The following is a 23,513-nucleotide window of genomic DNA, read 5'->3' as shown; positions in this document are numbered from 1 at the left end:
GCAAAGATCCTTTCAGATGTGAATTATTAAATTTTGAAAATCTTCCTGAGCACACAGGTTTCCTAGCACTGGGCAGAGAAGGCTTCCATCAGACGCTCTTCACTGAGCAAGAAGAAAGCCAGGAAAGCAGCATCATCCGGGCGCTTCAGTGGGTACATTTCCGGCAAGGGGGGTGGGGGCAGGCATCAATTTTAATTTGTACTTGGAAGAATTTTTAATTAAAAAAAATTAATCATGAAAGACATTTCTCTTAGGGGTCTGAAATCACAAACTACAATAGGAGAAGAGCAGGACATATGGCCTGGTTTCTGGCCTGGAATTCCACAGCGTGTTTGGGCCCATGCTTTCCTTGACCACCTTTTTAAAAAAAATGGAATTTGTTGAAATAATAATAATGAAGGTATTTACTAAGTGCTTACTGTGTGCCAGGCAGTATACTAAACACACTGGAGTAGTTGGAAGTTAATCGGGTTGGACAGAGTCCTTGTACCACACAGGGCTTTCAGTTTCATTCTCCATCTTACAGGTGAGGTAACCAAGGTCCAGAGAAGTGAAGTTACTTGCCCAGGGTCAAACTGCAGACAAAGAGCAGAGCCAGAAATAGAACTCAGGACCTTTGACTCTCGGGACTGAGGTCTTTCTGTGAGACCACGCTCCTTCTGGAGTCCCAACTCTCGGCCAAAGCCATGAAATGGCACCGTGTGTTGTCAGAGTTCCCATTTGTCTTTGAGCAGAACTGTAGGAGGTCCCTCTTGTTGTGTACCTCAGTTGTCAGGCAGCCCACTGCCCATCAGTGCTTTACGTTTTGTCTCTAACAGGAGCTAATAATCATAGAAAGTGATGAAAGCCCATACAGAGAGCCACTAGGCATACTTCCGGCCATGGCACAGTCCTAGAAGCAGACTGTTCTGTTCCCTGTTCTGAGGAAGGTGGTTGGCTCCCTGCCTCAGCTGTCTGATCAATTAATCAATCATTGGTATTTATTGAGCTCTTACTGTGTGCAGAGCATTATCCGAAGCGCTTGGGAGCATACAACACAGCAGAGTTGGTGGACATATTCTTTCCCCACAATAAGCAAACAGTCTAGAGGACGAGATTTAATTTTGCAGGCCAGGGCAGTAAAGCAGCAATCTCTGGCTCTTTTGAATTTAATCGAATAACCCAGTGACCCTCCTATGTGGAACCCTGGTCATGCTTGAAACCCAGCCGTCAGAACCTTTATTTCTCTCTGACCTCAATTCCACTTAGGTAGCTCATAACTCTGTCGTGGTGTTTTGTTAAAACAAAAGAAAGTGAAAATAGAACATGAAGATGATTTCTAATGAGCAAGGCACAGATGTTAAAGAATCAGCATTTCTAATAAGAGCTTTTATCAACTTTAAGTGTGTGAGTCCAGGTGCTCTTTCTGGACATATTCTTTGGCACTGAACCCATTGAGTGGGGTCTGATCCTCCCATTTTAGTGAAGAGCTAGTCTGTCTGAAGACTAATCTAGAAAAATACCAGAGGGGCAGGTGAGGCTGATGCGAACATTATTTCCACTCCCACTCGTTCCACAGAGGTGAACCTGGGAATCAGTACCCTCCGGAGAGCTGAGCTGCTCGTCCCGATTTGGGGAACGGTTCCTTCTGTCCATGCTCTGTCCATTGCTGGAGAAAGAGAGGATCCAGCAGAGCCCATATAAGCTCACCGAGGGTCTGGGTCACCTTCTCTAAGCGTGAAGGGATTCCATCCCATCTAACAATTCAAACAATGGTATTTACTGAGCACTTACAGAGCACTGTTCTAAGCACTTGGGAGAATACAATGCAGTAGAATTAGTGGACATGTTCCCTGCCCATAACAAACATCTAGATGGAATCGAGTTCAACTTTTTTGCATAGAAAACAGAGTTTTCAGAGCACCTAAGCTGGAGTGGGTAGATTGTCAGCTCCTTTAGACAGGGATCCTGTCTGACAATTTTATTGCATTTATTCTCCCAAGTGCTTAGTACAGTACTCTGCACACAGTGAAGCAAAGTTCCAGGCCCACAGAGAACTCACAACCTAGCTAATCCATAGTTTACAGGTAAGGAAACAGGTCCAGAGAGGTTGAGTGGCTTGCTCAAGGTCACCCAGGGAGCCAGTGGCAAGCTGGGACTAGAACCTGGAGGTCTCAGTCAGTGGTATTTTTTGAGCGCTTATTTCGGTCAGAGCACTGTACCTTAGTGGAAGAGTATAATACAGTTGGTAGATAAGATCCCTGCTCTCAAACTCTTTCCATTAGGCCGGGCTGCCTTCCATTTTTCTCCCTGCTGTATGGATGATAGAACAGATTCTTTGAGGGCAGAAAATGTCTTTTGCTTCCAAAACTCCGAGTAGAAAGTATTAAGACTGCAAACCCTATGAGGGACAGGGACTGCTCTGACTTGATTAACTCGCACTTAGAACACTGTTTGATTCATAGTAAGCGTTTAACGATTACCACAATAGTAATATTTTCTAAATGGTATTTAAGTGCTTACTGTGTGCGAGGCACTGGACTAAGCTCCAGGGTAGAGACAAGATAATCAGGTTGGACACAGTCCGTGACCCACATGGGACTCATAGTCTTAATTCCCATTTTATAGATGAGGCAACTGAGGCACAGAGAAGTTGAGTGCACAGCAGAGAGTGGCACAGCCGGGATTAGACTTTTTTTAAAAGCTTTTGATAAATAGCGTTGACTGATTGCTCCCAAGCCAATGGACACCCCATCTTCACAGGTCAGAGGAAAGCAAGGGATGCACTGAGGGTATTTGGGGATGCATGGAACAAATTGGGACAGTCAAGCAATGTCTGAGTTTTCATGCCCCAGGTTTGGATCCTAATCCTGTAGCCATCTGCATACAGAGTGCTCAGGGTGACCCAAAATGACTGTGTCACGAGGTGACACACACAACACGCACACACACACACACACACACACACACACACACTACCCCTCCACCCCCCAACCCCCATTGGTTTTATACCTCTGTCTGCTAGGCACCAAGTCTTGGCTATTTTGATTGTTCTATGAAAACCACAAAAATGTCAGCTTGTTTTAAAGATTTTCTTCAGCAGTAGACTGGATGTTCAAAACATGGGTTTGGTTTGGGGTTCAGGTTGCCACTTCTCATCTCTGTAGTCTCTGAGAATTCTGTGGGAATGTTGAAATGGAGAAACAGTGGCAAGAGCACAGGCCTGGGAGTCAGGAGACCTGTCCAGGCCCTGTCGCTTAGTTGCTGGGTGAACTTGAGCAAGTCACTTAACCCTTCTGAGACTCAGTTCCTTCATCTGTAAGGATTTAGCCCAGCGCTTAGTACATTCACAGTAATGTCTGTCACCCCGTCCATCACCTCTGGCCCCAGGGTTCATGATTTAAGTGCTTGGGCGACTTCCCTTTCTGGAAAAGCAGAAAGGGCACCCAGAGATGTCTGGAGGGGCTGGGGGCTGCACCTCGGCTAAGGGGTCAGGTGGATGGGGGGCCCTTCAGGGCCAGACTGAGGAGTGCGCTCGATGGAGGGAGGGATCAAAGAGCAGCAGTTCCTTCCCCCGCAGCATGCCGCCTCTCTCTGCCAGCCTGAGTTAAAGCCACATCCCAGGCTGATGGAGAACAGCAGCTTTGGCGAGCCTCCTAGTGGGACACAGGGACTTTTGTGAACCTCTTCAAGTGACACGCAGGGTCCTGATTGGGCAGTAACCCCACTCCACTCAGCAGGTTAAACCAGGCAGGGGACAGAAGGTGGCTCCCTTTAGAGGCTGGGCAATATGGCCCCTGTGAACCTGACTGGGAGAGGCTGTGAAGCTGCTGCAGGGTTTTTTCCTGGTCTGTTAATTTGGAATATTTGTCATAGTACAGTAATTCCTTAGATGGTCGGTTGCTCTACTAGATGGTAAGTTCCTTGAAAGCAGAGATGGCGTGATGTGCCAGGGGTATTAAGTAGAAGCTTAATGACTAATAAATTGGAACAGAGCCACACGCCTTAGGAGGGATGAAGACAAGTCTACCATGTCTACCAATTGTACTGTCTTGTGCTCTCTCAGGCATTTAGTACAGTGCTCTGAGCCCAGGGAGTGTTCAACAAACACTGTTGATAGGTCAATCTAGCATAAACTACTCCTGGTCAATTGCGGCCATCAACCTTGGCAGAGTGATGTAGCTTTGACCAGGCTCTTCCTCACACACCATCCACCTGGATGAGGTGTTGGCGAAACTAGGCCAGAAACCCATTTTCTCCCAGCAGCCTGGTCCTCGTGCTAGACTTCTCACTCTTTTTTTAAGTACACTCTGACTTCTCTGAGATCATAGGGAGCCAGAGGTGGGAGACGTGAAGTGGGGTGATGGAATTATGCCTCATTAACTGCTGGTGAGTGATGCCCGGGGGTCTGAATTATGGAAAAGTAACACTTAGATTTAATTAATAATGCTTCTGCCTCATAAAGTTGTTGTTTTTCAGAATTAATTTTGGTTGTCATGATAGCTGAAGTGGTACGTGGTAGGTTAAGGAGCCCGTTCTGTAGTGAACACGATCGATCTCTGGCCAGAGGCCAAGAATGACTGGTTCCCAAGACAAACCTGTCACCAGTTTCTTGATTGTGGAAGCACACCTGCCTCCCTTCCTTATTCAAAGACAGTCTAGGAGCCAGAAGACCCTGGTTCGAGCCCAAGCTGGGCCGCTAACATGCTTTGTGTGACCAGGGGCAAGTCACTTAACTTCTCTGTACCTTAGTTTCCTTCTCTTTAAAATGTGAATAATACCACCTGCCTCCTCTACTTACCTCACAGGGTTGTTGTGAAGGCTAGAATGAGCTAATTCAATCAATCAATGGTATTCGTTGAATGCTTAGTATGTGCAGAGCATTGTACTAAGTGTTTGGGAGAGTACTACAGGAGCGCTATGGGAATAAAAGCACTATAGAAAAATAAGGTTTTGGGAAGCAGGATGGCCTAGTGAATGGAACATGGACCCGAGATCCAGAGGTCCTGGGTTCTAATCCCGGCTCCGCCATTTACCTGATCTGTAACCTTGTGCGAGATACTTGAAGTCTCTTTGCCTCATTTTCCTCAACTGCAAAATGGAAATTAGATACCTGTCCACCCTCCTATTTAGGCTGTAAATCCCATGCAGGATAGGGACTGTATTCAGCCTGATTAACTAGTGTCTACCTCATGGCTTAGAACAGTGCTTGACATATAGTAAGCTCTTAATAGAAGCCATTAAAAAAAAAAGGCCATGACCCACTGGTCCTGGCCCCCACCTCCTAGGAATCTAGGCACTCGTGTTCTGCTGCTTGGCTCCGATTTGTCTCCGGTGGGCTGCTGACAGCTTCTCTCAGCTCTGCGGCCTTCCCTGGGTGGACCTCTCTGTCACCTCCCCCAGCCAGACTCAGGGTTGGCCAAGCCCGAAATGTCACCAACAGACCTCGGGGTTTGGATTCCCAAACTTCACCCCCGTCTACCCGGTCCTCATGCCCTGGGTGTTGACGCTGCCCGCTACAGATTGGGGGAGGGACGTAGGGCAAGGAGAAGCTTCCCCTGAAAAGATATTGCACAAGTTATGCCTTGCTAAAGAGGTGGTAACTTTTTTAGAGTAAGGAGGAAAGATCACTTGCCATTCAACACCAGGAAGGGTTTGAACCCTTACTGAATCTTCCTTATATGAAGACGCTCAACTTCCTCTTTTAGGGGCTCTGGGATCAACCCGGTCCCAAAAGATCAATCCATCGATCACTCTGTCTTTGCCGTGATGGCGGGCCGGGATCAGTGTATTGGTGTGAAAGGCTCACTCAACGGAACTAGTGAAATCTTCTGGGGAAAGGTTGGTTGGGCGTGTGCAGAAATGGCATATGTCCTTTCTTGGCTCTTCATTGCATTTTAATAATGGAATTCTAAATTCGTTCATTCAATCACTTATTGAGTGCTTACTGTGTGCAGAGCACTGTACTAAGCACTTGATCTAGCATCATCATCTTGATCTAGAATCATCTCTCCCTGAATACCCCTCTTAAAAAAATCACTCCCAACAATTTTTATGTGAATAGGACAGAACTGGCAAGATACTGTCCCAATTTTGAAATCACAGCAAAAAAATATCTACCATAAAGGAGCTTTGAATGAAATAAATTGCTATGTAAGACCGGTTATAGACGTGTATGCATATCCATATGCATAAGTATATATTTATCTATATATATCTTGTATGTACACAAACATTATTTTTCATAAGTTGAAAACAAGGGTCATTAAGTTACAGTACTTTGGAGATTCCTGATCACTGCACATTGCAATGTTCTAATGTTCAACTCATTAGAACAGTCAACCGAGATGAATGATGGGAACATGCTGAAAAGATTAGTTCAGCTAGGCTCGATTCCCAAAATAATCAGCTCCATGATGCTAATCACTCAGTGATAGAAAGAATAGATTGGATTGTTTTTCTGGTCCTTGCGTATCTTAATGGGGCTGGGGGAGGACCGTGACTGTTTTATTAGTTTCCGAGACAAGAGTGACAGGATTGCCATAGAGACAAAAGTAAAAAACTATTAGAAGATCTTCGTGTTGTTGAAAGCCATCTTTCATTTTAATTAGGCCTTTAATAATCTCCAATAAAGCATCCAAAGAAAGGACCAAGTTTTGAGTATCCGTCGAGACCTCCACCAAGTACAAGAATGCACATTTTCACTTGTGATCCTACACTCCACCGCCCCATATTTTCTCACATAGACGTCTGTGTGCACGGAGGTATGTACATATAGGTGTATATGTACATATCTGTCTGTGTGGCTTTGCACGGATGTGTGTGTCCATAGGGGTCGAGAAGAAAGCACAGACATTCCCGGTTAAGGTTTGGCCTCAGACCACTGTGTGAATCACGGTGACTTCATTCCAGGGGATATTATTTTATTTTTATTTTTGAATCCTCTGGCCCAAACCCACTGCAAGAGGGGGATCATCCATCAAGACTCCCCCGTGAGCCTCAGCTGGGTGGGCCAGCCCCTCTCCTGCCTGGTTCCCCCTGTGGTGGGATGAGCCAATTTTCGCCCCTCAATCCTTAGATTCAGTGGTTGTGTAGAAGCAGCAAGGAATTCCGGAATGTGGTATTTTGGACATCTCTGAGAGTCGCTTTCATAATCAGCCCATCGGGGGCCTCTCGTTAAGAGAGCGGCCCTCCCTGGGACTGACTGGAGCTAATTCTAAAACCCCAGGCTCTTAACTCCACCACAGGCATGGAACGGTTCCAACAGCTGTCCCGAAGCCACGGGGTAAAATACAGCGAGAACCGCAGGTTGTCTGAGACAGAGCCCACTTGAGAGTTGGGGTCCAGAGAGGGTGGAGGAGCCAGACCACCTCCCTCGCTCTTCACCTTCCCGGTCCTCTACCGCCCTGCAAGCCCTGCTGGGAGGGCCGGGCACCCTAGGCTATGAACATTTGCCTCTCGGAAGCTCGTGAAAGCATCTTAGAGAAAGTCTGGAACATCTGACCCACACAGACGGCAATCATGGAACATCTGAAAACTGGTAGGGGAGAGAACCCTTCACGGAACCGTGGATAACTAGAAAGCGAGAGCCACTTGGCGGATCTCACTACGGTGGAGGAAACACAAAAGTCAATGGGCGAATTAGGAGCCCCTGTCACTGTCCGCGCCCCCGTACAAGTCTGCCAGCTTCTTAAAGCGAGGGCCCCAGTCGCTGAGGTAATCGTAGTCTTGATCTCCGTCCGTGGTCACAGACCCCAGGGAGCTCAGGGACTCGGCCACTGAGCCGCTCCCTTCGTACGCGTATGTGGCCAGTGAGTCATAGGGGGGCGCCCCAGGGTCCAAATCGTTTTCCTTTAACCTTTGGTTGATGAAATCTCGGACGTCGGTGTTCTCTCGCACCGCGGGAGTCCGTCGAGGGAGCAGCAGGGCCTCGGGCACGATGTCTCGCCGGAGCTTTTTGTCGTCGATGGCTTCGGGGTTCCTCAACGTGCCGATGTCAAAGGCCTGCGTGTCCTCCTCGCCCCCGCCCTCGTCGTTGTAGCTCACGATATTGTCTCTGATGTCCTCCTTAGAAATGATCAGAGGCTCTTTCTTCCGCTGCCGCCGCAGAGCCGCAAACAGGACCACTGTCACTGTCGGCGGAGAGAAGACACAAGGGGAAGGAGGGTTAATTTACCACCCAATCAGTGCCGAGCCCAACTCCCGCAGACAGGCGACCAACTGCAGAGTTGCCAAAGAGAGCGGCTGGCTCGACCCTGGCGAGGGAGTCTGCCATTTCACGACAACCGAGTCTGGGATCGATAGTCGTGGGAAGGTGATAGGGCCCCATATGGAACCACCCGGGATTCTCTCAACAGAAGATGCTTATTACCTCTTGGAAAGGGTGAACTCTTTGAAAAGAGAAGACGTCTCACGGAGAGAGAGAGGGAGATTTACAGTCCAGGAGTGAGAGTGCAAATAATCCTGACACTCAAAATGCTAGGAAAATTCTTCTAAGGAAAAGACTGTTACCTCTGGGCATATGTGGGACACTTATGCTGACCTAGGTGTCAGAAATAACCTGTTTGGGAGACTTTTTTTCATCCTTCAGGAAAGGGTGAAAAAAACCTTCAGATTCCAAGCAGGCATTTGTATATCACATCTTGACAATAGAGATCAGCGTGTTTCTATTGTTAATATATATAGATATACATAGATGTTTCGGGTGGGGTGTGGTGATGATGAGGCTGATGATCCGGACGTTCGTAACGGTGTCTGCCGAGACCAGCGGATGGCCACCCGCCACTCCTGCACCGCCTGGAGGGAGAGGTCGCTCCCTGTTGGCCTGTTGGTTTTGTCCCTGCGGTGCCTGCTGCCATTTTCGTTTCTTCCTCTGAGCGAGTCGTCGTTCCTGGAGCCTATGCTCCAGGAGTCCACGGAGAGAAGACCTGCGCTAACCCTGAGGCAGTCTGGAAATGGGAAAGGAAGGGGCTCCCCAGACACGAGGAGGTGTTGAGGCGAGGTGTACTGTTCACACATCGCAGAGCCTCCTTCAACCTCCAGTTGTGAATCTTGGTGACTGGATCATTCATACAGGTGTATTTATGAGGCACTTACTCTGTGCTAAGCACTTTGGTAAGGGCTGGGGTAGAAACAGGATAATCAACCCAGGCATAGGCCTCATATGGGGTTCACGGTCGAGGAGGCAGAGAAAGTGTGGATCTTAACCCCATTTCACAGATAGGAAAAAGAGGCCCAGACAGGTTTAAGTGATTTCTCCAAGGTCACAACAGGCCTCAAACCCGGGTCTCCTGATCCTCTGTACTATGCTCGGGCCACCAGGCTGTGTGGGACACAGATCCTGAGCCCTTCTTCCTGAAAGGAATGCTGCTCTTTCTCATTGATCCTCTAAGAGTCAGGAGGTCTTCCCATTGGCATTAAGGCTGGCCCCTTTTCTCCAGGGCCAATGACTGCCACGGTTGGCCGGGGCTGTGTTATTCATTCATTCAATTCATTCAGTAGTATTTATTGAGTGCTTACTATGTGCAGAGCACTGTACTAAGCACTTGGAATGTACAAATCGGTAACAGATAGAGACAGTCCCCGCCCTCTGACGGGCTTACAGTCTAATCGGGGGAGAGGGACAGACAAGAACAATAGCAATAAATAGAATCAAGGGGATGAACATCTCATTAAAACAATAGCAAATAAATGGAATCAAGTGTTAGAGTGAGAGGATCCCTCCAGCCTTCCCCCTGTTCCTCCTGGGACTACACAGCCCGGTAGTCTCAAGGGCAGAGACAAGAGAGCAGGGAGAGGGACTATGGAGACAGTGGCAGAGTCCCCAGAGGGTAGTAAGCACCCTGGCAATGCTAGTCCATCTCTCTGGGCTCTGCTAGTCCACTTTTCTGCACACGGTAAGCGTTTGATAAATACGATTGAGTCTAAACACTTGAGTACCCTCACCCTCCCTCCCTCCCTCCCGCCCCTGCAGAGCCCCCCATTCCACATGTCTGCCGGGAGGGGATGCTGATGTCTGGGTTCCTGCCCAGGACTCAGCCTAGGGACCTGTGGTCCAGGATTCCACTTCTGGACTTGTCTGAGCTTCTGTCAGGATGACCCTCAGGGTGGACGTTGGACTGACATGAACCTTCAGGACAGGTTTTGGCCCTGACCCTCGGGGCAAGCATTGGGCTGACCCTAAGGGTGGACATCAGGCTCTTTCAAATTTAGGATGCAGAAATGGAATTTTCCATAAGGAAGTGCTCCCCAAAACGTGCTGCCCTCATGTAGAGGCCACTACATCATCAATAGCCTCTTCATTTCCAGCAGTGTCAACTGTGTCCCTACTGTGAAGACCTTGTACCAGTAGCTTGGTTGAGAACAATAGTAGAGTCGATCCCTGCCCTCAGGAACTTACACTCAATAGTATTTGCTGAGCATCTGCCGTGGGCCGAGCACTGCAATAGGCACTTGGGAAGGGCAGCCCCTTGCTGTGTACCCGCCCCCCACCCGTGCCAAGCGGCATCCTGCTGCTCCCACCCTCCTGTACTGAGTGGTTTCTGCCCCTCGTACTGGTGATCTCACCACTCACCACCCCCCTGCCCATCCCCTGCCTCCATTCCGACACCCTGCCACACCCACCCCCCATATGGATGCCCCCTCCCCGCATCCTGAGCGCCCCCCACCCCCTCCCCGCCGTACCTAGCAAGATGACGCCACACAGGAGGATGGCCATCAAGGCCCCGGTGCTCAGCCCGGCTGGGTGGACCAGGGCCTCGGCACTGCAGCTCTGCATGTTCCCGTGGCGGTCACAGGCGCACACGCGGACGGTCACCGTCCCCGTGCTGCTCTGGGCCGGGTGCTCCCCGTCCGCTATGACCACGGGCAGGAAGTGAGCGCTCATCTCATGCCGACTGTACCCGTTCTTCCGGGTGAAGATCCCTGCCGTGTTGTCTGAAAGCCAAAATCAGGCCTGTGATTCCAAGACTTTGGGAGGGCCCGGGATCCCGGCCCGCCCTGGAAAGCCACGCCGTTATCCATTTCAAGTCTGGGCTTTTATCCGACAATGTGGTAGCTGCTCTCTGCCCCACCCCTCCCTACACCTCAACAGCTGAGGCAGTGCAAGGCACTGGCTACTCTCAGATTCAAAAGGAATAGAGATAATATTCACGTTATCCGTTAAGCACTCCCTGTGTCCCAGGCCCCAGGCCAAGCGCTGGGCTGGATACAAGATAATCAGATTGGACAGTCTCCATCCTACATGAGGTTTCTGGTCTCAGAGGAGAATGATATTCCATCCCCATTTTACAGGTGAGGAAACTGGGGCCCCAAAAGCCAAGTAACTTGCCTAAAGGTCACCCAACAGGGCAAAGTGGTAGAGCTGGGATCAGAACTCAGGTTTCTTGACTTCCTGGCCTGCCCGGTGTCTTTCCACTAGGTCAAGGGTGACAGTAAAAAAAAAAACCTCACAAAAAAAGACTAAGCTTACTGCAAACTTTATAAGGCTAAATCGTATAGTGAGAATGATTGTGCTCGATTTGTTTCCCTGACTACTGTTTACCGTCACTCTTTGTGCTGATCCATTGTGCTTAAAATGAGTTCCTAGTAAACAGTGAATATCAAATCAAGGCAATGGATTCTCACAGTAAAGCTAATGAAGCATCGATAGCAGGGGTTGCCACATCATCCTGTCACTCCCCGCAACTGGCACATTAGAACCAATTCACAGCTACATTGGGGTTTATTCTGCTCCCCTATTCTATCGAGTTTTCTCTAGATTGTCTAGTGAAAACACAGGTTGGAGCAGAGGTGACTCCACTTACCTCTGTTGTCCTGAACTGTAAAGTTGGCACTATTGACTGCTTCTGGAGGCAAGGAGAAGGAGAACTGGTGTCCACCGTGAGGGTCATCCTTATCCACAGCACTTAGGGTCTGTATTAGCTAAGGAATGTGAGTGTGAATACAAGCAAAGAGTGACCACAGATTCCCACCAGAGGAGTGAGCAGGCCTTTCCTAGTTAATTTTTTTAATTCCCCAGGGGAGCAAGTCAAAAGTGCCTGGGGGATCCCTTGGTTGTAAATCTCTGGTGGGCTGGGTGAAAATCCTGCTATTTTCCATCACCTTAGCCCACCATCTGATTCCGTTAGCTTGATAGGAACTATGCTTGCTGGCCCACGTTCCTCCTCACTCTGAGACCTTGCAAATCTCAACCGTACTGAAAGGCTGACCCCAAAGTGCTCAATCCCCAGCCTTTGGAAACACAGGCTGTGCCGTTCTGCTAGGATCAATCAATCAATCGTTAGTATTTACCGGGCAGTGTTAAGTGCTTGGTAGAAGACAATAGAGTTAGTAATCCTGATCCTTGCCTTCGAAGAGCTTACTGTGCAGCAGGAGAGACAGATGATAAAATAATTTAGAGGTAGGAAGAAGTAATAGGGTATATACATTTTTTTTTCTTGTATTTAAGCGCTTACTGTGTGTTAAGGTCTGTTCTAAGCGCTGGGAAAAAAATTTACATAGGTTGTGCGCACAGCACAGGGATGCTGAAGGGGTATTTTATGGGTAAAGGGGGTTTGGGAGATCGTGTCTAACAACTTGTACTTTCCCAAGCGCTTAGTACAGTGTTCAGCATACAGTAAGTACTCAGTAAATACCATGGATTGCTTGATTGGGATGAGGTTAATTGGGGACGGCTTCCCGGAGGAGATGAGATTTGAGAAGGGCTTTGAAGGTGGAAAATGCAGCGGCCTGCCTGCCTTGAAGGGAGAGGGGGTAAGCCAGAGGCCGGGGACAGGAGAAGTTGAGTGAGAAGGTCAGCAGGCCCCATGGCAATGGGGGGGTGAATTGAACTAAACAGCCCGGTTCGCCTGCCTGTGGGAGTCCCAGAAGGCTCGTTAGCTTTGACCCCAGTGGTCCAGCAGGCCCAGACTCCACCTACCTGCTCCGCCGTGGCCTTTTCGCAGACGAATGTTTCGTAGGCCTGGTCCAGTTGTGGGGGGTTGTCGTTGACGTCCAGGACTTTAATGAAGAGTGGCACCCGGCTGCTTTGTCTGGGGTTGCCTGCGGGAAGGCAAAACCCCAGCGTGACCACAGCCCCTCAAGGAGAACTGCTTCCGCCGGCCTGGAGTTTGCTGATCGCTGGGGGACTCGGGAACACCGGGCCACTCATGCTAGAATGGCCAGGAGCGAATCTGAGAGGCAATGCCTGGCTGACTGAATCGGGCCTGTTTTCCTCCTGCTCCCAGAGGGGAACGGAAGGACAGGGAGGTGGGGAAATCCATGGCAGCTGCCTGCCTTGGACTGATTTGAGTACAGTCTTTAGGGTGGGTCTAGGAAGGACCTAGGGTTGGGTGATGTGAAGAACTAAGGGGGTCACCAGGGGGCCACACCCGGGTACCACCCAGCAGCCATGGCTGTTGTGAACTGGACCCCCGAGGGGTGGCTTGCAGCTTGCTGGGTGTGGCACAGGCATGGTACCAGATGGGGCAGTAGGTGAGGAGCTGCCTTAGGAGAGCTGCAACCTGAGGTGGTGCAATCCTTCCCTGGGAAGATTCATTCATTTATTCAACTGAATTTATTGAGTGCTTACTGTGTGTGGAGCACTGTACTAAATTCTTGGGAGATTTACAAAATAATAAAAGGAAACTTTCCCTTCCCACAGTGAGCTTACATTCTAGAGGATATAAGGGTGGCTGGACTTGGTCCAATCCACCCAGGTTTCTGTCTCCACCCAAGGCACTAAAGGACACTTGGGAGATCCCATTCATTCATTCTTTCATTCATTCCATCTTATGTATCAAATGCTTACTGTGTGCAGAGCACTGTACTAAGCGCTTGGGAGACTAAAATACAACAATAAACAGATACATTCCCCGTCCACAGCTAGCTTACAGTCTAGAGGGGTGGAGACAGACAACAATAAAAATAAAAACATTACGGATGTGTAAATAATTGCTGTGGGGCTGGAAGTGGGGAAGAGCAAAGGGAGCAGGTCAGGGCAATGCAGAATGGAGTGGGAGATGAGGAAAGGTGGGGCTTAGTCTGGGAAGGCCTCTTGGAGGAGATGTGCCTTCAATAAGGTTTTGAAGTCGGGGAGAATAATAGCCTGTCGGAATTGAGCAGGGAAGGAGTTTCAGGCCAGAGGCAGGAAGCTAGGGGTCGTCGAAGGGGTTGTCGACGAAGGGGTCGTCTGTGAGATGTGGGAGATCGAGGCATAGTGAAAAGGTTAGAACTAGAGGAATGGGCTGGGTTGTAGAAAGGGAGAAAGGAAGTGAGGTAGATGGGGGCAAGGTGGTAGAGTGTTTTATAGCCAATGATGAAGAGTTTTGTTTGATGCGGAGATGGATGAGCAACCACTGGATTTTTTTGAGGAGCGGGGTGACATGTCCTAAACCTTTTTATAGAAAAATGATCCGGGCAGCAGAGTGAGGTATGGATGGGAGTGGGGAGAGACAGGAGGCTGGGAGGTCAACAAGGACGCTGATGCAGTAATCCAGGTGGGATAGGATGAATGATTGTATTACATGGCAGTAGTTTGGATGGAGTGGAAAGAGTGGATTTTAGCTATGCTGTGAAGGTGGAACTGATGGGATTTAGTGATGGATTGAATATGTGGGTTGAATGACGGAGAGGAGTCAAGGATATTGCTAAGGTTACGGACATATGAGACAGGAAGGATGGTGGTGCTGCCTACAGTGATGGGAAAGTCAGGGGGAGGACAAGGTTTGGGTGGGAAGGTCGGAGCTCTGTTTTGGATGTGTTAAACTTGAGGTGATGGGAGGACAATGTGAGGGTTGCCTCTTTTGCCACCCAACCTCGTGCCATTTGCCATCCCCGAGTCACCCAATCTCTGTAGTGGGAGGTTGGTCTCAAGGTCCCCGGGCCCTTGGAAAGAGGCCAAGAAGGACAGACAGCCCATCGCTTCTGCGGAGCAGTAGACGGTCTCCTCTCTCCCCCCATTTTGAGGAAGAGAATAAGGTGGACACAGAACATGATGGCTATCTGCAAAACCCAAACCAACCTGCAAGATGAATTTTCAGGGTAATTCTAAAAATCACCAATGCCTCACCCCCCAATACATAATCACTCTATTTCTAAATAGGAAACTTTGTTCAAACAATGGAAGGATGGGAATTATTTTCTAGACTCCTCTAAAATGAGGGATTTTTGGAACCCCATCAAATGGCCATCAGTTAAATAAAGGGTGTCAGTCCCATTATCAGTGTTTTTGTCTCCAAAGCAGAAACACCATTTTGTTTCTGTTAATCATTGTGGTATTTGTTAACTACTATGTGCTAAGCACTGCTCCAAGCACTGATAATCAGGTCAGACACAGTCCCCCATCTTCCCTGGGCCTCGTAGTTGTGGGGGGGCGGGTTGGGAGAACAGGTATTAAATCCTCATTTTACACATGGAGAAACTGAGGCCCAAGGTCCCACTGTAGGCAAATGGTGGAGATGGGATTAGAACCCAGGTCCCCCCCCCCCAACCAGATTCTTCTCCCTGGGGCTCCCCTGGTTGAGCCAGCATGTTGTCTGAAACCAATGCCAGGATTTCCAAACTCTCATCCGGAAGATGCGATCTACTCCCCAGAGGGTTCCAGCAGGATTTCCATTCGACTTACCGATTTCTGTTGCTATGACTGTGATGTTATGCCACTGAAGCGTCTCCCGGTCAAGAGGTTTGGATGTAAAAACAGTTCCGTTGACAGAATCGATGTTGAATATCCTGTCCATGTCTGTGTGGCGATCAACAGAATACCTGAAAATGCAGGACACCGTTGAGACCCACTCTCGTCTCTCCTCATCATGTTTGCAAGTGAAGTGATGTGAGAGAGGCCCCAGCTCACCATTACATTTGGAGACAAGAGAAAATTGGCTTGGCTCGCCCTTCTTCTCCACTTTATTAATGGAATATGGCCTAGTGTCTGTCACATAAGATACTGGGTTCTTCCCACACTGAAGCAGAGTGAGAAGTGGATAGAGCACCTCAGAAGCAGCATGGCCTAGCAGATAGAGCATGGGCCTGGGAGTCAGAAGGACCTGAGTTCTAATCCCAGCTCCCCCACCTGTCTGCTGTGTGACCTTGAGCAGGTCACTTCACTTCTTTGGGGCCCAGTTACTTCATCTGTAAAATGGAGATTAAGACTGTGAGTCCCATGTGGGACAAGGACTGGGTGCAGCCCTCCTCGGGCACTAGGATTGGCCCCGGAGCCCCAGAATGCCAACCCTCATCCCCCACCAGTGGATGGATGCTAGTTCCTGAGTGCTCAGTCTTTACTAAATACTACACTCCCTGCAGAGGGGCCTGTGATGCCCCACGGTCTGCGCCGCAGCGGCTCCGGCACCCAGGTGGGTCGTGGAGGTGGCTGATGACTCCAGGTCTGTGAGTCCCGCTCTGCGCCCCCAGCAGGCCCCTGGCCCCATTATGGAGGCCACCATCCTATGGAGCAGTGGGGTTCCTGGAACAGGTAGGAGCCCCATAGCAGGCAGCATCACCAGAGTGGCCAGGTCTCCCAGAACAGGTGGGATCCCCACGGTGAGCAGGAACCCTGGAGAAGGAGGGATTCTCCCCCGGAGCAGGAGTGATCCCTTGGAGCATGTGGGATCTCCAAAGCAGTTGGGATGGCCTGGAGCAGGTGGGAGCCCCTGGAGTGGGCAGGACCCCTGGAGCAGGCAGGATCCCCAGAGTGGGGAGGAGCCCATTAAGTGAACAGGCTTCCCAGTGCAGGTTGGATCTCCCCGAGTGGGCGGGATTCCCTGAGTGGGTGGGAGCCCATGGAACAGGCAGGATTCCCCCGGAGCGGGTGGGATCCTTGACATGGATGATATTCATTCATTCATTCAACCCCTGAGTGGGTGGGAGCCTGTGGAGAGGGCGGGATTCCCCCAGAGAGGGTGGGCTCCCCGGAGCGGCGACCGCTCACCTGACAGCGTTCTTGGCCCCATCCGGGTCCTGGGCATCCACGGAACCCACGGTGCTGTTGAGCGGGGCGTCCTCCCGGACCTGGAGGATGTAGGCGCGCCTGCCGAAGACGGGCGGCTCGTCCACGTCCTCCACCGCCACCCTGACCGTGGTCGCATCCTGGAAGGGGCCCAGGTGCAGGAAGCGGGACTCGGTGCGTGGGTTGGACGCTTCCACCCGCAGGCTGTATGCTCTCTTCTTCTCGAAGTCCAGCACCTGGGGAGGGGGGAAGCACACGGTCAGAATGGGATGGGGAGGGGTGCTGCTGGCTGCGGCGCTCCATGCTTGTCAGGTGGATGGAGAAAAACTCCACAAACAGCGGAATCGGGAATGGGATGCAGGATGTGGCAGCCATCAATCGATCGTGGCACCGTTAATAGATCGATCAGGCGGGGCATTTATAGCGTCCTTACTGCGTGCAGAGCCCTGGACTGAGCACTTGGGAGAGCATTATAGAGCTAGTAGACTCATTCCCTGCCCTCAAGGAGCTTCCAGTCTAGCAAATCCTCACCCTTCTCTGCACTTGAGTTGTCTTTTATTGGACTGTTCAGCAGGAAACTAAAGGAAAGAGAAGCAACCACTTCCAATCTTCCTTGGTTAATTCTCGGCAGCGTAATCACATCAATCAGCAGCTACCCTTAGTCCTGTTTTTTTAATCCTAAACTCAACACTTATAGACTGTAGGCTGAAAGGTCCTTGAGGACAGGGATCATGTCTACCAACCCTGTTGTACTGGGCTTCCTCAGGTGCTTAATACAGTGCACTGAACACAGTAAATGCTCAATAAATAGCATTTGACATCTGTTGGTGTCTAGAAAAACACACACACACACGTGTGTGTGTGTGTGTGTGTTTTTGCATGTACCTGTAAATACCCTCTATAAGCTTGTAAGACTGTAAGTTCTTTGAGTGCATGGAATGTGAATCTCGCTCCCGTTCCACTGTGCCAAGGGCTCAGTACAGTTCTCAGCCCTCCCTGGGTGTCCAGGAAATACACCCATTAATGGCTCGATTCAGGATTCTCCGAAGTTTTGTTCATAGAGAAGCAGCATGACTGAGTGGAAAGAGCAAGAGCCTGGGTGTCAGAGGACCTGGGTTCTAATTCCAGCTCTGCCGGTTGTCTGCTGTGTGACCTTGGGCAAGTCGCTTCACGTCTCTGGGCCTCGTTTCCTTCATCTATAAAATGAGGAGTTCCTTTTACTTAGATTAGCTTCTATCTACCTCAGTGTTTAACAAATACCATAAAAATAAATAAAACCTGGCTTGAAATTGCATTTTATCCACATCATTTCTGCTATTCCCTAAATTGCTATTTTTTTTTGCAAGTAAGGGAAAGAAAAATGAAAGCTACAATTGAGTGGGAATTAGGTTGGTTTTTTTTTCCTGCAATTTCATTGCTGCTTTTAAGGCAGCGAGGCCTGAAAGCAAGAGCAGAGGACTGGGAACTAGGACAGCTGGGTCCTAATTCTGGCTCTGTCACTTGCCTGCTGTGTGATCTTGAGCAAGTCTAGCTTCTCTGGGCTTCAGTTTCCTTATAAATAATACGAGGATTAAATGCGTGTTCTTCCTCCCCTTTAGATTGTGAGCCCCTGTGGGTCAGGGACTATGCCTGACTTTATTGTACTGTGTTGACCCCAGTATTCCTCACAGCGCTCGGTCCTTAGTAAGCACTTAACAGAAGGGCCTGGGTTCTAATCCTGGCTCCACCATTTCTCTGCTGTGTGACCTCGAGCAAGTCATTTCACTTCTCTGGGCCACAGTTTCCTCACCTGTAAAATGGGGATTAAGATTGTGAGCCCCACGTGGGAAAGGAACTGTGTCCAACCGGACTAATTAGTATCTACCCCAGTGTTTAAAACAGTGCTTGACACATAATAAGTGCTTAACAAACATTATCATCATCATCATCGTTATTATTATTAATAAATCTGAAAATTATCATTATTATTTAGGCACTTCATTCTTTTATTCTCTCCCCATCCTTGGGCTGCCGGGACATTCTGGGGCCTGTTCCCCTTTTCGATCCTGGCTTTGCCGCACCCTGTGGTCTCTCGCTGCCCTTCAACCAATCCCCAATGCCCCTGGTTCAGAACAAGACAAGATTCCCCCCGCCCCAGACTGTTAAGCTTCTTGTGGACAGGAATTGCATCTACCAACTCAGTTATACTGTCCTCTCCTATGTGCTTAGTACAGTACTCCGCACACGGTAAGTGCTCAATAAATACTATTCATTGATTGATTGAACAAGAGGGCCAGTAAATACTGGCCAATTGATTTTAGGTCCTTTCTCTAACCTGGCCGGCCGTACTCACCCCATTCCCATGAGTGACTTCACTAAACCGCTATCCCGCGACCTCCCCAGAATGTCACCAAACCATCCTTAGAGAGTTACAGTCTGGGGGCGGGAGAGAGGTGTGTATGTGTGTGTGTGTGAAGGCAGGAGGGGACAGGTGCCTGGAATGAGGGAAGAGAGACATGTCCCGTTAATAAGATTCTTTATACCAAGACAAACCTGTGAAACTAGAGCATCCAGAATTTGAGACTTGAAAGTTTCGAGGCATTCTCTTAAAGCAAAAAGGCTCCATTTTTTTTCTTAATTTGATGGGGAGAAAACTGACCTTTTTGACCATTAGAATTCCCTCCTGTGTCTCCTGGTCGGTGCTGACGTCAAACATGTCCGAGCCCTCTCCGTCGGCGATGCGGTATTCAATCTCTGCGTTTTCACCCACGTCTGCATCGTGGGCCTTGATTCTGCCAATCGGCGTTCCCGGCGGGGCCGACTCGGGAGTTCTGAATTGATAGGTGCCTGGTGTGGGGCAAACAGACAGACACCACGTGTAACTTTGGTGTGACACCAGGATGTGGAAAACAAGTCTCCCTCCATGCCCCCAGGTCAATCCAAGGGCCAGGGTCGCGCCATGGGTTGCGGAGAAGAGGTTGAGAGGGAGACCCACTGAATATGATGGTGTGCTTTTTTGACTGCCTCTGCCTAAGCTCTCACCGACTGGACTGAGCCCACGTGAATTCTACGAGTGTTTGGGGATCATCTCATCTTTCCCGTGAGCTCTCGAGGAAATAGGAGGGAACAGCACCCTGTGCGGGACCCTTTCGCTAGTGTTCCTGGGGTTTGGGGGCTTTGGAGGAGAGCACTATGGGTATTGAACTGTCAGGATGTTACTTGGACCAGAGCACTGTGGGTATTAAACTGTGAAGATGTTCCCTCGGGCTGGCTGTGAGGGGCAGAGGATGGTGGCTGGGGGGAAAAAAAGGGAACTGAAGCAGGCAGGTGGTGATGGCGCTGGAAGGTGGAGGTGGAGTTCGTGACCATTGCGCACACCTGGACTCAGGTGCAATCCCTGGCTTCGGGCCTTCACCGCAGAGATGGGAAACCGATTCCCTCGTTGCCCTGATGCCTGAATATTGGCAATTAGCCTGACAGACTGTGTCTAGCTATGTCTAGATAGAGATAGAGACAGAAGTACAGATGTAAGCATAGACCTAGAGAAGCAGGTGCCCTGTAGAAACATGAGTCAGTTTCACCGGGAGGAAAACAGCAGCGAGAGCAACCCAAATCCTCTCCACATAGTCTGCGTGAACCGGCTGGCGCCATGGGGAGGGGCCCCAGCTCATGGCAACCACTAGAGAGTGGTGTCATCACCGCCACGGTTCTTTTCAGCCACTGAGGGCGACGGCATCGCGGCTCCAAGAGGTGAACGGTGCCTACGGCCGAACCCTACCAGGGGTACCCTCCTGGCCTGGAAGATCTAGGGCTCCTCCCAAAGTGCCCGAGTTACCATCAGAGAGGAGCCTGGGGCCTGGAAGCACTGGGCTCACGATCTTTAGTTCTGAAGTCAAAACCGTCACCCTGTTTTGGGAGTAACGACCAATTCGGGAGTTACAGTGGCCCGGCTAAATCGTTGTGGGCAGGGAATGTGCCTGTTTATCGTTATAGTGTACCGACCCAAGTGCTTAGTCCAGAGATCTTGCCACAGTAAGCTCTCAATAAATACAAGGGAATGAATGAATAAATAAATCAGTGCTTCCCTCAGAGAAAGGAAGCCCCGAAGGCACAAACGGTCAGCATTCCTACCCCCCAAAATACACCCCCCTACACTCCAACCCCCCTCACCCCACGCAGGGAAAGGTCAGTCTTGAAAAGTAATGTGGCCTAGTGGGAAAAGGATTGACGTGTGAATCTGAGGACCTGGATTCTCCTGGCTGTGAGGTTTGACTTTGGGCAAGTCACTTAAGTTATTTGTACCTCGGTTTCTTCATCTGTGAAAATGGGGATTCAAAAACCTGTCCTCCCTCCTACTTAGACTGTGATCCTCATGTGGGACAGGGCCTGCCTCCAACTTGACCATCTTCTATCTACTCCATCGAACCCAAGTACAGTGCTTAGCTCATAGTAAGTGTTTAACAAATACCAACACTATTATTACTATGGCTTCCCCGGAAATGCTGGGAGAGAAACCCGGCCTAGGGGGTGTGCATACTTTGGGGGAAGCGAGGTGGGTTGTCGTTGACGTCGGTCAGCGTGATGTTCACGGTGGTGGTGCCCGACAGTCCTCCCATCTGGCCGCCCATGTCCTTGGCCTGGATGACCACCTGATACTGCTCCCTGTTTTCTCGATCCATGTTGAGCAGAGCCGTCCTGATGATACCTAGGGATGGGAGAGTCGGGCTGAGCAGGCGGAGGTTCAGGGCAACGTCACGGGAGCGCGGTCATCAAGCCGATGGCCAGAGGAACCACTTGGCCGTACAAGATGGTGCCACGTGGGAGGTGCGATGCCGGAGACAACCACTGTCCACTGGTGGGGCCGCTTGCTCTTCAGCAGCCACTGACCTATTTGGCCACAAGGGCACCAAACGGGGGTAAATTTCCCCATCGTCGGTGCCTCCTCTGAGCAAGGAGGACGTGACATATCCACATAGATGTATGTACCTGTCGGTAAGTTATTTATTTACTTATTTATACAAATGTCTGTCTCCCCCTCTAGACCATAAGCTCACTGTGGGCGGGGGAAGGGTCTACCGACTCTGTTGTAACATACTCTCCCAAGCACTTAGTCCAGTGCTCTGCACACCGTAGGCGCTCAATGAATAGGATTGATTGAAGGACAGACTGATTGACGGACGTATTGGGAGAAGCGGTGGCTGACGAGCCCGCCTGACCTGTTTCCGACTCGACGGAGAAGTAGGGCTGCCCCTGCAGGATGCTGTACACCACTCTGGCGCTGTTCCCGTAGGTGGGGTCGTCTGCATCGGTCGCCGTGACTTGGACAACGAACGTCCCTGGAACCAGAGGAAGACGAATCAGCACTGGGTTCGGAGGCTGGGTCTGGTCCGTCCTGCAGGGCCCAGTCTCCTGCCCAAATGTTGGCCGCCAGCCCTCCCACCCGGACCCCCTAACCCTGAGTGAGAACATGAACTGGTGGGACAGGAGGGGAAGAGGATGGAGCTGGGGAGCTGGCGCTTGGGGAAGTTCATCAGGCAAAGAAGCCCACCCCTTTCTGCTCCACCAGTCCATCAATTGCATTCATTGAGCACCCACTCTGTTTTGAGCACTGTACTAAGCTCTTAGGAGAGTTCCTAGGGTTAGAAGACACGATCCCTGACTTCAAGGTGTTTACTGTCTAGCAATCTCCATGTATGAGGCTAACTGAGGCACGTTTAAATGAGGCAAGCAAGTCCCCTCCCTTGGGGTCCGTGAGTGTGAAATTGACTGGTTGTTCCCAGGCAACTAATCTGCTTTTAAATCAGATGAAAACCAATTCAGCCCAATGTAGTTAGATATTCTTCCCAGCTGTTCCTCGTCTGAAATTCACAATCTATTTTATCCTCATTTTATATACAAGGAAATGTTGCCCAGGATGGTTAAGTGACTTACCTGAGGTTACACAGCAGATCAGCAGCACGGAGAAGCAGCACGGCCTAGTGGATTGAGCACGGGCCTGGGAGTCAGAAGGACCTGGGTTCTATTCCCGGCTCTGCCACTTGTCTGCTGTGTGACCTTGGGCAAGTCACTTTACTTCTCTGGGCTAAGTTCCCTCATCTATAAAATGGGGATTGAGACTGTGAGCCCCATGAGGCACAGGGGACTTTGTCCAACCTGATTAGCTTGTATCTTTCCCAGTGTTTAGAACAGTGCCTGGCACACAGTAAGCACTTTAACAAATAGCTTAAAAAAAAAAGCAACAACAGAGCTGGGATTGGAACTAGGGCCTTTCCTAATCCTGTGCTTTTTCCACCCAAGCACTCTGCCTACCCCACCCCTACCCCATCTGTCAATCACATTCTTTTTGTCCCTTGGTGCGATGAATGCATTTCCAAGAAAGCAGAGTTCACAGTGGTGAATGGGTTTTTGAGTCACCCAGCAGGAAAATCCACTGACTCGAGATTTGCCTTATTTTTGTTAAAGCTCTGTATAACTCTTGTTTCGACACACCCAAGACCCCCCAAGTAAACGATGGTTTTCTCTCCGAAACCATGGTTCCGATTTTCACCACCGGCCCGGGCTGAAAACGCCACCGTACGTGAGAATGGAATTTCCCATCAGGCTTCGGGGCTCCCAAACAGATCAGAGAGCG

General features: G+C 50.0%; 1 protein-coding gene across 3 annotated transcripts in view; it reads right to left on the bottom strand.

Annotated features, from left to right (window-relative positions):
- Positions 1–6,554: 6,554 nt before the first annotated feature.
- The window catches only part of LOC100078953 (cadherin-6-like), a 59,703-nt gene continuing 42,744 nt past the window's right edge, over positions 6,555–23,513 (bottom strand). For 2 of the 3 annotated variants that reach the window (XM_039910644.1, XM_029053991.2), the window contains exons 4-12: positions 22,099–22,218; positions 21,420–21,587; positions 19,542–19,729; positions 16,886–17,139; positions 15,584–15,720; positions 12,899–13,020; positions 11,784–11,901; positions 10,663–10,914; positions 6,555–8,111 (exon numbers count right to left, since the gene is read on the bottom strand). In XM_039910644.1, the coding sequence (XP_039766578.1) occupies positions 7,621–8,111; positions 10,663–10,914; positions 11,784–11,901; positions 12,899–13,020; positions 15,584–15,720; positions 16,886–17,139; positions 19,542–19,729; positions 21,420–21,587; positions 22,099–22,218 (1,850 nt within the window). In that variant the 3' untranslated portion in view covers positions 6,555–7,620. Of the gene's footprint in view, positions 8,112–10,662; positions 10,915–11,783; positions 11,902–12,898; positions 13,021–15,583; positions 15,721–16,885; positions 17,140–19,541; positions 19,730–19,924; positions 19,989–21,419; positions 21,588–22,098; positions 22,219–23,513 lie in introns of those variants that run through there. The other variant, XM_039910645.1, reaches the window with a different exon arrangement.

The sequence above is a fragment of the Ornithorhynchus anatinus genome, chromosome X3 (assembly GCF_004115215.2).
Source record: "Ornithorhynchus anatinus isolate Pmale09 chromosome X3, mOrnAna1.pri.v4, whole genome shotgun sequence".
Taxonomy (NCBI): Eukaryota; Metazoa; Chordata; class Mammalia; order Monotremata; family Ornithorhynchidae; genus Ornithorhynchus; species Ornithorhynchus anatinus.
This window is presented reverse-complemented; position numbering and strand designations above follow the sequence as displayed.